The 12,388-nt window shown below is 32.9% G+C and overlaps 2 protein-coding genes across 2 annotated transcripts; both read left to right on the top strand.

The window, feature by feature from the left end:
- Positions 1 to 1,255: 1,255 nt before the first annotated feature.
- Positions 1,256 to 2,422, top strand: LOC115953834 (secoisolariciresinol dehydrogenase-like). The gene is made up of 2 exons (XM_031071642.1): positions 1,256 to 1,338; positions 1,479 to 2,422. Exons 1-2 carry the CDS (start codon positions 1,301 to 1,303, stop codon positions 2,272 to 2,274), a joined length of 834 nt encoding a protein of 277 aa, XP_030927502.1. The 5' UTR covers positions 1,256 to 1,300; the 3' UTR covers positions 2,275 to 2,422.
- Positions 2,423 to 4,089: 1,667 nt separating this feature from the next.
- On the top strand, positions 4,090 to 5,066 carry LOC115951218 (secoisolariciresinol dehydrogenase-like). The gene is made up of 2 exons (XM_031068408.1): positions 4,090 to 4,127; positions 4,271 to 5,066. Exons 1-2 carry the CDS (start codon positions 4,090 to 4,092, stop codon positions 5,064 to 5,066), a joined length of 834 nt encoding a protein of 277 aa, XP_030924268.1.
- Positions 5,067 to 12,388: the final 7,322 nt, after the last annotated feature.

Here is a 12,388-nt window from a genome sequence, read left to right as displayed (position 1 = left end):
CTTATCTTAGAAACCAGATACGTACTGAATGTATCATTCTTTACATAAGTATGACACTGAGGCTTCGTTTGAGAGTTTATAAAGGAATGAAATTGAATGATCATAAGAGAATGGAATGGAATGTATTTAAGCAAGGAAAAAGAATGGAATGAAATGGAATTAAGTAACCTTGATTGAATGTTTTAAAATAAATAAATGGAGAAGAATGAAAATGAATGGAATGTAAGTAATCTTGTTTGGGAGTAACATAGAGAAAATGGAATGAAATCATTTGGCGAAACTACACTATTGGTCCATGAAGTTTATCCTATGAGCGCAATTGGTCTCTCAAGTTTCAATTGAGCATTATTGGTCCCTAAAGTTTAAAAAATAAACAGTACTATTCATCCAACTAACTTCTGTTAAAAATATTACTTATGTGGCTAACAGAAAAGTGACGTGGCATTTGTAATTTTACTATAGGCACTTACAAACTGACATGGCAACTTAAGTGTCCTATGCTTATAAAGTTGCCATGTAATCTTTAATTGGACCCTTATTTTAAAATAAAGGGTTGAGTATATAGGGGTATTTTGGGAGTTTTCGTAAAAAATTCATTAAATCTAATTCCATTCTCTATCATTTCTTCCAATTTTTGAGGGAATGAAAATTTGAGGTTTTAAGGGAATAAAGAGAAATGAGTGTTCTCTTTTATTCATTCAATTTCCTCCCACTTAAGACTTACAAATTGTCATATATTATTTGCGCAAAAAAAAAAAAAAAAACCTTGTCATATAATAAAGTAGGTGTGTTGATCTAGTAGAATATATACATGATGGATTATACCCGGAAAAAGAGATTAAGAAAATAATGAAAATGTCCTTTTCTCCTCGTCTCATCTGATAATGTATTCGCTGAGGACTTATTATTCTCCAGTCTTCCACTTCGATGGCTGCCTATTGGCAGTCAAAAAAAGTAGCTGAGGAAGTCAATTTCTTCATTTATATAAATTTCCATTAAACTCTCTCAATACCAAAACTTTTGTTTATGCTTTCTGTAGCATTTCAGTCAGTCGTCTCATTAAAAACTAAGACTTCACCTATTGGCGGCTATGTAGAATCTTAATACATAACAAGAAGCGTCAAAGAAGATGTAAGGATTTTGTTTTTTTCTCCTTCCTGTTTCCCTTTTTAATTTGCCCAAGTTGCATATAGTTGACCCCTCTCCCCTATAAAGTAGCTACAAACAATGAAGGGGACATTCGCAAACATAACTTGCATCTAAAATTTGGCAAAGATTTCACATCAATTTTAAGGAAAAGATGAGTGCTAATTCTTCAGCAACTCCCATCAACAACAGGTACGTATTGCTATAACATATTAACCTTTTATGAACTCTGTTCTCTAATTCATAGTCTTTCTATCATTTATATTATAATTAAAACTAGCTAAGCGTTTAGACTAATAAATTTTAGTTTCCTTATCACTTTCTCCTTGCAGATTAGCAGGTAAGGTAGCGTTAATAACCGGTGGTGCAAGTGGCATCGGTGAGACCACTGCAAGACTTTTTGTTCGACATGGGGCTAAGGTCCTTATAGCAGATGTCCAAGATGAGCTTGGCCACTCAGTCTGCAAAGACGTTGGCTTTGATTCCATCTCTTACATCCATTGTGATGTAAGAAATGAATCTGATGTTGAAAAGGCTGTGGACATGTCTGTATCCAAGTATGGAAAGCTGGACATCATGTTCAATAATGCTGGCATTTCAGGCAACATGGTATCACAAATTTTAGAATCAGAAAACGAAGATTTCAAAAGGGTTTTAGACGTCAACGTTTTCGGTTCTTTCTTGGGTGCCAAGCATGCTGCTAGGGTTATGATTCCAGCAAAGAAAGGAAGTATTCTCTTCACCTCAAGCATGGCTTCAGTACTGGCCGGTGATATTCCACATTCATATGCGGCATCAAAGCATGCTGTGGTGGGAATGGCTAAGAACTTGAGCGTGGAGTTGGGACAATATGGAATAAGAGTTAATTGTGTGTCTCCTTTTGCAGCTGCAACTCCTATGCTAAGAAAAGCTATGGGGGAGATGGAGAAGAATAAGGTAGAGGATGTGGTTTCATCATGTGCAAACTTGAAGGGAGTAGTATTGGAGCCTGAAGATATTGCTGAGGCAGCGCTGTATTTGGGGAGTGATGAGTCTAAGTATGTGAGTGGGATGAACTTGGTTGTTGATGGAGGTTATAGTCTTACCAATCCAGTTTTCTCAAATGCACTAAAAAACCTTTTTTCTTGATATGTATCAATGTATGTGTTGCAAGTTGCAACTATCACCTCCATTTCTCTATTTTGTATGTTTATTTTAGTGTTATCTTAAGAGTGATGTTAAAGTCAAGTACCATAATTTAATGGCATTGACATTGACTATTATCATTTATAAAAAGAACTAGGATTCAAAATTCTCCTCATCTTTGTTGTATCTATCAAAAATAAAAGACTAATATTAAAGATAGCAAAAAATTAATGGTTGCCTTCAGGGCTTTGATTTATGAAACACTTTAAAAAAAAAAAAAAAAAAAAAAAAAAAAAAAAAAAAAAAAAAAAAGTAACTAATTTTTCTTACAAGATATCAAAACATTCCTAAAATGGTCAATTAACAAATGTTATGAGAGCATCTATGATATTATTTTTGTAATAAAATTCAAATTAATTTTAATATTAATTCAATTTTGTGTCATTGTGTGTATGCATGGCACATTGGCACATATGCATTTTAGCTATAAGATTTACATTTTCGCATTTTTGCATAGACATTTGTGCCTACGCTTTAGAACTTAATAAAATGATGACAAATTGATGAGTGAAAGATGATTTTCACCTCAATATGAAAATAAGTTAAAAAGAGATGAGAAAAAAAGATTGTGATGCAAAGTTATGTACATTAATAAGATTGTTAATCAAAATAAACTTGATGACCTCCGTTTAGTAATTCATACTTCAACCATCTGTTCTCCATTTGTTGAGACTAGCTTTATTTCTCTTGTAATTAAAAAGAGATGAGAAAAAAAGATTGTGATGCAAAGTTATGTACATTAATAAGATTGTTAATCAAAATAAACTTGATGACCTCCGTTTAGTAATTCATACTTCAACCATCTGTTCTCCATTTGTTGAGACTAGCTTTATTTCTCTTGTAATATGGCTTGAAAATAGATATATGTACAAAAGTTTGTAGTCACTTGATCTTACCATCTTAAGAAGATCATAAGATTGTTTATAGAGGGAAGGCGTGGATTAAGTGTTTCGGCCTATGTTCACATAAGAAAGCCCTTAATAGTTACATATTTACTATATTGTTTACAATTTTATAATGAATTCAATATGAGATATTTATAGGATACTAAATACTAAACTAACCACACATAATATATGGTTAATAAATTTGTTGTACAAGTAAAATACTTTGTTAATAAATTTGTGGTACAAGTAGAATACTTTGCTTGCAAAGTAAGGATGGTCTTGTGCCTTTATTAGGATTAGTCTTGTCATCTTCAACACGTTTTTTTGGATAAACGTCATCTTAAACATGTAGATAACTTTTGTTATCATTTTTCTTAAATCATGTCTGTCAAATCGTCAATTTGATTATCTATAAGATTTCTGACTCATTAGATGCAAAGTTTTATTTAAAGCCAGGAAATTTCTTTTCATATGCCTATGTTTAGATCTTTACAATTTGAGAAGTTCTACTATATTTTCACAAAAAATATTAGTTGATAAGTTATTGTTAGTTTTAATTTGAATCCACCACTAGAATTACATTTTACCCAATAGTAACAGTCAATAACAAAAGAACACTTAAAGATTTTTTGTAAAAATATTGTGAACATAGCATTTCTCTTATAATTTAGTTGAACAATAGAAAATTGATTTATACACTTTAGAATGAGCTTAAATTAATCTGGATAAGATATTAGCTGTTTTCGCTGGCTTTTACGATGGCATAAAACTTTAGATGCTAAAATTAGTTGAAAATAACTTATATATTGTATCACTACCCCCGCCACCCCTCCATCACCAAACCCAGCCTACCATCAATTTTAAGGAAAGGATGAATGCTAATTCTTTAGCAACTCCCATCACCAAAAGGTATTATTATAACAACATTTTATAAACTCCGTATTCTCAAATTCACATTGTTTCTATCATTTATGTTATATTAAAAGCTAGCTAATATTTTTGACTAATAAATTTTAGATTGCTTTTTTTTTTTTTTTTTTTTTTCCTTCAAGATTAGAAGGTAAGGTAGCGTTAATAACCGGTGGTGCCAGTGGCATAGGTGAAGCCACTGCAAGGCTTTTTGTTCGACATGGTGCTAAGGTCCTTATAGCAGATGTCCAAGATGAGCTAGGTCACTCAGTCTGCAAAGACATTGGCTCTGAATCCATCTTTTATATCCATTGTGATGTAACAAATGAATCTGATGTTGAAAAGGCTGTAGACATGGTTGTATCCAAGTATGGAAAGTTGGACATCATGTTCAACAATGCTGGCATTTCAGGAAACGGGAAAGCACAAATTTTAGAATTAAAAAACGAAGATTTCAAAAGGGTTTTAGACATCAACATTTTCGGTGCTTTCTTGGGTGCCAAGCATGCTGCTAGGGTTATGATTCCAGCTAAGAAAGGAAGCATTCTCTTCACCTCAAGCATTGCTTCAGTAATGGCCGATGATGTTTCACATGCATACGTGGCATCAAAGCATGCTGTAGTGGGAATAGTTAAGAACTTGAGTGTAGAGTTGGGACAATATGGAATAAGAGTTAATTGTGTGTCTCCTTTTGCAACTCCGACTCGTATGCTAATGGAATCTATGCCGACAATGGAGATGAATAAGATGGTGGATGTGGTTTCATCGATTGCAAACTTGAAGGGAGTGGTATTGGAGCCTGAAGATATTGCTGAGGCAGCGCTTTATTTTGGGAGTGATGAGTCTAGGTATGTGAGTGGGATGAACTTGGTTGTCGATGGGGGTTATAGTCTTACCAATCCAGCTTTCTCAAATGCACTAAAAAACCTTTCTTCCTGATGTGTATCAATATATGTGTTGCATGTTGCAACTATCACCTCCATTTCTTGTTCACTTGTTTTTGTGTTATCTTTAAAGTGATGTTAAAATAATTTAGTGGCATTGCCACAGACTATTCTCCTTTATAAAAAGGATTCTATACTCCCCTCATCTTTGTTGTATCTATCACATTTAAAAGAATAATATTAAAGATAGGGAAAAGATAGTAGATGCCATAAAGGCTTTGGTTTGTGAAAAACTTTAGAAACATTTTAGAGAAAAATTAAAATGTAACTGATTTTTTTTACAACTTTTTTATATTTCTAATAAAAGTGACATTAAAACACTCCTAAAATAGTCCATTAACAAATATCACGAGAGCATCCATTAATTAGACCCTTAAAGATATTACAAATCTTTATAATTTGATATATCAAATTTTAAATATAATTAAAATTTTATTGATGATTTATTTTTGTAATAAATGTGGACCCCACCCCCCTGGAAATATAAATCGAATTCATGGGTTTGATCACACATAGGGTCCTTGGCGATGGGACTCTTTGTGTGCTTGTGTTTCTAGGATGATGTGTGTGTGTGTGGGTTCATTTTTCTTATTTTTATTTTAAGAGTCGCCACCAACTATTGGTTTTGTATTAAGTGTGATTGATTACCTATGGGTCTAATTCATTTTAAATTACCTAATTAACTAAATCAATTTTAGGGTTTATTAATTAAGGTAAACCAAAAATTTTGAACCAAAAATCTTGGACTTGGTAGCTTGGTTACGTGTGAGGAAGGTGTTAAGCACCCCACAACACCTATCCAAAGGATAATACCCTATTTTAATTTAATCCAAACATTATCTTTTTAGTGAAGCAATAAAATACTTGGCATTTTGATTTTTGGAAAAAGATTTTACACAACCAATATGTATATATATTCACACACACACACACACACACACATTCATATGAGTATTTATTTACTTATAATATACCATGTGAGTATTTATGTCAAAGAATATTTACAATCAAGGTATGTGAGATATATACATAAATAGCATGTGAGAGAATATTTACCATGTACATGTAGGTAGAAATAATAGATACAATAGCATGTAAATATTTATTTATTAGATCATTAGCATGTAAATACTAACTATTACACTAATAAATTATTACGTGAAAATAAAAAGAGAGATAGTTGGGGGGCAGCACCTTGTTGTTATTCACAATTATTCTCATTTTTACCATGCATAAAAATATGACAATGGAGATATATTAGTGCCAACAAAGAAAGAAGAGAATATGTAAACTTGATTGGTACCTATGCTATGGTCTCAATGGAATTCAACCATAGGCACAAATTCCTAAAGGTGTAGTTCTAAGGAAAAGTTTAAAATAACAACACATGGGCAAATATTAACTTTATTTTTGAAAGGAGAGTTTTGGAAAATATACTTTTTTTTTAATAAGAATTTCATTGTTTTTGTGAAGAAGAAGTTTTTATTTTTTATTTTTTTTATTTAGGTAAAATCACTTTAACCATTTTTGAAAGAAAAGAATTCTTGATGCAAATCACATCATGAACAACAAAGAGTTTTTTTATTGTTTTCCTTTTTCTATTTGAATTAGGATTTACTTACTCTATGACGTTGAATTAAATCCTTTTCCTAGTTGAATTGAGATTTTAATTTGTTTTTCTTTTCCTATTTAATTTTTTTTTCCTCTATCAAGTAGAAGTAGGTTTATTAATTCTTTTCCTAAAGGGAGTAGGATAACGTCTATTCCTATATATATAAACTCCTTATAGGGTGGTGGTTTAATGTTATGCGTCTATTAATAAAAGTTTGCTAGAGAGGTTTTCTCTATTATTTTGCCGACTAGCCTAGTGTTCTTGTAGAACTTGAGTTTCGTGAAAGTGTTGTAATAATTATGTGTTATAGATTCGGCTTCTACATGCTTAGGCTACATCAATTCTTTTGAACAAGTCAAGTTTGTAATGAGAAATAAGTTTTCAATTTTTTTGAAAAAAAAAAAGATTTTTTGAAAATGTTATATATATTTATTTAGAGGAACCCGAAAATTTGGGGGGAGGGGGGGGGGGTTTGTAGTTTCAAAAAAAATATATTTTAGCAAAAATATTAGTTTTAAGAGGTAAGAAAAAGTTTTAAGGAAAAGATTAGCAAAAGGGGTTTGGGTTTTTTTTTTTATTTTTTTTTTTTATAAAAAAGTCCCATGATTTTATTTGAGAAAACCATTTGAAGAAATGAGCTTTATTTTGAAAAAAAAAATTATTTTTATTAAAAAAAAAGGTAGATAAATCCTTAAAGGGAAGAAAAGCTTTTTTTTTTTTTTGAAAATTTCATGGGTTTTTATTTTGAAAAGATTTGAACCAAAAAATAATCCCATGATTTTTGTAAAAGACTTATGTTAAAATTATTTTTGGTAAGAAAAATGATTTTGAAAGAAAAGATTCATTGGTTTTATACTCTTTTTTTTTTGGGTTCCGAAAATCCCATGATTTTTAAGAAAAGAAATATTCTTTTTAGAAACTTTGCTCATTAAAAATATTTCTTTTATCATTTTTTGAAAGAAATTACAACGTGGTAAAAGAAAAAAAAAATTTGAAAGATTTTTTAAGAAAAATACTACATTTTTTGGATTTTTTTAAAGAGAGAAGGATATATTTTTTAAGAAAGAACATTTTGAAAGAAAAAGAAAGGATTTTTTTGAAAGAACAAACATTTTTAGGGTTTAAAGGGGGATTTTTAAAGAAAAGGGTTTATTTTTTTGAAAACAACTTTTGAAAAAGGGAATAAAACTCTTTTTGAAAACCATTTCCTTGGAAAAACATACTAAGGGAATTTGTTTACCCAAGAAATCAATTTATGGCAACATTGTTAATGAGAAAAGTAAAGAACAACAATAGTATATAAGTGCTATGAATTTAAAGACAAGTAAATAAGTGCAAGAAAGTTAAAGCAAGTAAATAAAATTGCTAGGGAAATAAATGACAAGGAAAAGTAAAGTGCTGAAATTTGAATGACAACAAAAGTAAAGAACTTGAATTTAAATGACAATAATAGTAAAGATTCAATAGAGGGTTTTTTTAGAGATCCCTTAAATAAGTTTTAATCTCTTTCAAACCTTATGGGTCCTTCATCAAAAAGATACAAGAGTTCTAAGCCATCAACCATCCTGAAGATGACACACCCATATTGTATTTTACTTAAGGTTTAAAACCCATTTAAAAGGGAAGGATAAAAAATCTTTTTCTTAGGTGAGTAGATAGTAATATACATAGAGAGCAAGATAAGTAAAAAGTGCCATAAATAAAAGGAGAGTGGGGATTAACAAAAATTAAATGGGATGACAATAAAGTAAAGGGGATGGGGGGAAGAGCACTAAAATAAATGGGTAACAGTTTATAAGCAAGAATAAAAAAGAAGTTGGTTCCACTACAAAAAAAAGGAGTTATCCCAGTGTTTTTAAACCGTTGGGATAGCTCAAAAAAATGTTGGTATAGACCTAAAAGGCCTATCTTGACGCATTTTTTCCTAGCGCTTTGTGGCACTTTGTAGCACTATGCAACAAGTGTGGCAATAGGTCTGTCTAACCTACACCAGTGCTTTTAAAAGTTCTGGAATAGGCCTCGACATTTTCAAAACCCTATCCCAGATTTTTCCACTATTTTTTCTCCTAAAACTTCTTGTTTTTAAAAAGGGGGGGGGTATTTATAGAGATAGCCAAAAAATGGGAGGCTATCTGATGGTGTACCAAAACACCATCACATAGCCCACCATTTTTGCCACCTCATCAAGCTATTTCGTCTTTTTCTCGGTTCTGGTCTAATCTTCATGTAGCTGTTTGGAGGCCTTTTCAAGCTCCATTTTCTTCAAACTTTATATCCCTAGAAAGCTATGGATGTCTAGTTTCTATTGGTTCTGACTTTACAAGATTTGAAGTTACGGTCGTCAAGATATCATGTCCGGAAGGGAGGTGATGCAGTGTAGGAAATTCTGTGACGTTTTTCCTTCAAAAATTAATTCCTTCCAATCCGTGGTAGATATCATCGAGCCCTCTTTATGAGAGGTGGTTTAAACCTCATAATTCAAGCTATTTCAGCCAAATCACTCCAATTCTCACCCATTCGGTACTATTTTTTGCACGAAGTTGGTCCAAAAACAACCTTTTAACCTTAAAAAAAAAAATTGAAGTTTTTAATTAGGGTTTTGGTATTTTGTTGATATCTCATATGTTTTAACTCTGATTTTGGCCCGTGAATTATCATTTCGAAGGGAAAAATATGATCTACAAGATGGTTTAAAATTCAACTCAATCGGACGGTCAGATCAAAAAGTCAACTTTTTTACCATACTCAGTTAGGGTTTTGATCTTAATTGCTATCAGAGAGGACCTTTCCTTTTTGCATACCTTTGATACTGAGGTGAGGGGGAAGAATTGAATCCATTAAGGTTGGAAAGGAACATAATGGCCTTAAGAAGATCTCCCAGAGGAGTAAGAGAGGGTGGAAACTGATTCCAGACAAGAGCATACTATTGCTTTCTTGAGTGGCTAACCACTTATAGCAATTTGGACGAGTGTGCCCTGAAGCTCTACAGTGATGACAGAAATGTGGCTTCTTTTTTTGAGACTTTTTATTATTGTCTTTCTTAGTCCTGGGGTTCCTAGTCTCTTTCTTTTCAACCTTAGGGGGTGCTCCTAGAATAGATTTGCCATTGTCTATATTCTCACTAGCTATTTCAGTTTTAGTGTCAACATTCTCAGAAATATCATCATTAGCAGGTGAGACAAATACAGTTTTACTAGAACAGGCAATATTAGGAGATATAAAGAATTCATACCCCAATCCAATCTTGTCAGAAGCAGATTTTTGAAAGTTTAACATCTCTTCTAGCTTTGTACTAGAAGTCCTCTCTAGTTGAGCTCTGACTTGGAACAGCTTCGCTTCAAGCTTCTTTATCCTTTCAGCAAGGAATTTGTTCTCAAACCGCAAAACTCCAATGGTCTGATTTGCCTCATCAAACTTTGTGGAAAGCTTTTCTTGATCAAGTTCCACATCACTCAATTTCTAGGTGGCCAACCTATGCAGTTTCTCATACTTTTCTGAAACCTTGTATAATTTTGCATAAGTTGTATGGATGTTATCCTGCTTATCCATCTTTTCAAATTTTGACTCCACCAAGTCTTTTTCTTCATCAATAACTTCTGTAATCCCTTCAGGAGGATTGATTGTAGTGGTGAAGGCATTTAGAATTCCCTCATCATCACTGTCATTGGACTCGGTTTCAACGTCAGTGTCACTCAAGGTTGCAGTAAGTGCCTTGCTTTTTCCAGTAGCCTTGAGATATGTTGGGTATTCTTGTTTCATATGTCCAAAACCATGACAGCCAAAACACTTAGGACCAGAGGGAATGGTGTATTGACCACCATCTTTAGAGTCTTTCTTCCCTTTATTCTGACCCTTGGACTGAGACGTATTTTCCTACCATCGGTCCTTATCTAATCCTTTCATATTGGCATTCTTGATGAACTTCTTCAATTTCTTAGTGATGTAAGATTTCATCTTTGAATCCTCATCTTCAAAGGATTCATACTTCTCATTAGTTTTGGCCTTCAGTGCCACATTCTTTCCTTTGCTTGCTTTCCCGAGTCTTGTCAACCCTAGTTCATAAGTTTGCAAGTTTTCAATCAACTTTGTCAAAGGAATAGAGTCAATATTCTTTTATTCTTCAATGGCAGTGATCTTGGTATGGAATCTTTCAGGCCGAGACCTTAGCACCTTTCTTACGACCTTGGGTTCAGGAATAGTTTCCCCAAGATTAGAGGCTGAGTTGACTATGTCTTTGAGTTTAGCATAGAACTCATCAAATGACTCATCCTCCTCTATCTTGATCTCCTCAAAGCTTGTAGTAAGCCTTTGAAGCTTGGAGTCTTTAATGGCCTTAGTTCCTTCATAGGTCGTTTGGAGAATGGTCCATGCTTCCTTTGCAGTTTCAGTCGAGGATATTTTCTTAAACTCCTCATTCGTGATCACACTGAAAATGGTGCTACTGTTGAAGTTTGCCACTTCGATCTTTGCATCATCCCAATTAGCCGTCGCTTCCTTTGGCTTAGTCTAGCCAATCTTCACAGCTTGTCACGCTTTCTCATCTAAAGACTACAAGAAAGCTCTCATGTGTACTTTCCAGTATGCATAGTTAGTGTCATCAAATAAAGGTGGAATAATTAGAGACTATCATTTATCCATGACAACAGAGGTCAATGGATCACATAGCAATGATTAAAACCTAATCAGAGTCTGCTTGCTCTAATACCACTTGATAGGGCAAAAATGTATTGACCCTTTGCAAATTAATTAATTACCCAAGTTAATTAAATAGGTTCAATTACATGCAATGGTGTGGTAGCACAAATAAATGACCAACTAAACTAAACGTAATGGAAATTAAATTTGACACGGTAATTTGTTTACGAATGGGAAAAATCATCAAGGCAAAAACCTTACCGGGTGATTTTAAGATCACCACTCCCAAGAATCTACTAATCAACAATCAAGCGATTACAAGTAAAATGAATCTTACCAACTACCCTTGGCCTATCCCAAATTACCAACCTATAGTTGAATCTTCACTCCTATACACAATTGGACTTGATCTTGTAGAGGCACTTTTTCCATTTAATGCACGAATCTCAATACGTGACTAACCAATGATACACGGATCCCGGTACGTGACTAACTCCACCAACTTGAAGAAGATGTTGACTGCAAAGTTCTTCACTTCATGCACAATGAAGATTAGGAAGCTTCTTGATTACAAAACCCTTTGGTGTAAAAATGCAGTAGCTTCTTTCAGAGAGAATAAAGCACTAGGTCACTCAATTGCATATGCGATGACCTTTAAACTAATCCTTATATATGTCTAAGGTTGTGAGAAAATAAACTCTACACAAATACATAGGAATATGCATGTAATAAGATCTGAAAAGTCTAATTTTGTAATTCTTGACAGATACAGCTTATGTCAAGAATCTGTTGAGCTTCAACATCAATTTTTGATAGAAAGGATTCTGTGGAGACTTCTATCAAGCTTTAATGAATAGCTCTTCTTCACTTGTTTCTTGGTCAGATTTGCATGACTTCAATACTTAACTTGAACACTTGTTTCTTGAAGTACTAAACTCATCCTAGATCTATCCAATTACAAGTAAAGTGAGTTTTGTCAAAGGATTAACCAATTTACATAAAATATGTCCCTAACATTTATAATTTATTCAAGCTGTGTACACTTGACCCTCTCCTTTATAATGTATCTA

The sequence above is a fragment of the Quercus lobata genome, chromosome 7 (assembly GCF_001633185.2).
Source record: "Quercus lobata isolate SW786 chromosome 7, ValleyOak3.0 Primary Assembly, whole genome shotgun sequence".
Taxonomy (NCBI): Eukaryota; Viridiplantae; Streptophyta; class Magnoliopsida; order Fagales; family Fagaceae; genus Quercus; species Quercus lobata.
The sequence above is the reverse complement of the archived record's forward strand: the minus strand, read 5'-3'. Positions and strand labels throughout refer to the sequence as shown.

What these genes read in the sequence shown, in the direction of transcription:
- LOC115953834 (XM_031071642.1), top strand. Translation starts at nt 1,301, where the DNA reads ATGAGTGCTAATTCTTCAGCAACTCCCATCAACAACAG. An exon ending in GCAACTCCCATCAACAACAG is followed by an intron (nt 1,339 to 1,478) that starts GTACGTATTGCT and finishes TTCTCCTTGCAG; the next exon opens with ATTAGCAGGTAAGGTAGCGT.
- LOC115951218 (XM_031068408.1), top strand. Translation starts at nt 4,090, where the DNA reads ATGAATGCTAATTCTTTAGCAACTCCCATCACCAAAAG. An exon ending in GCAACTCCCATCACCAAAAG is followed by an intron (nt 4,128 to 4,270) that starts GTATTATTATAA and finishes TTTTCCTTCAAG; the next exon opens with ATTAGAAGGTAAGGTAGCGT.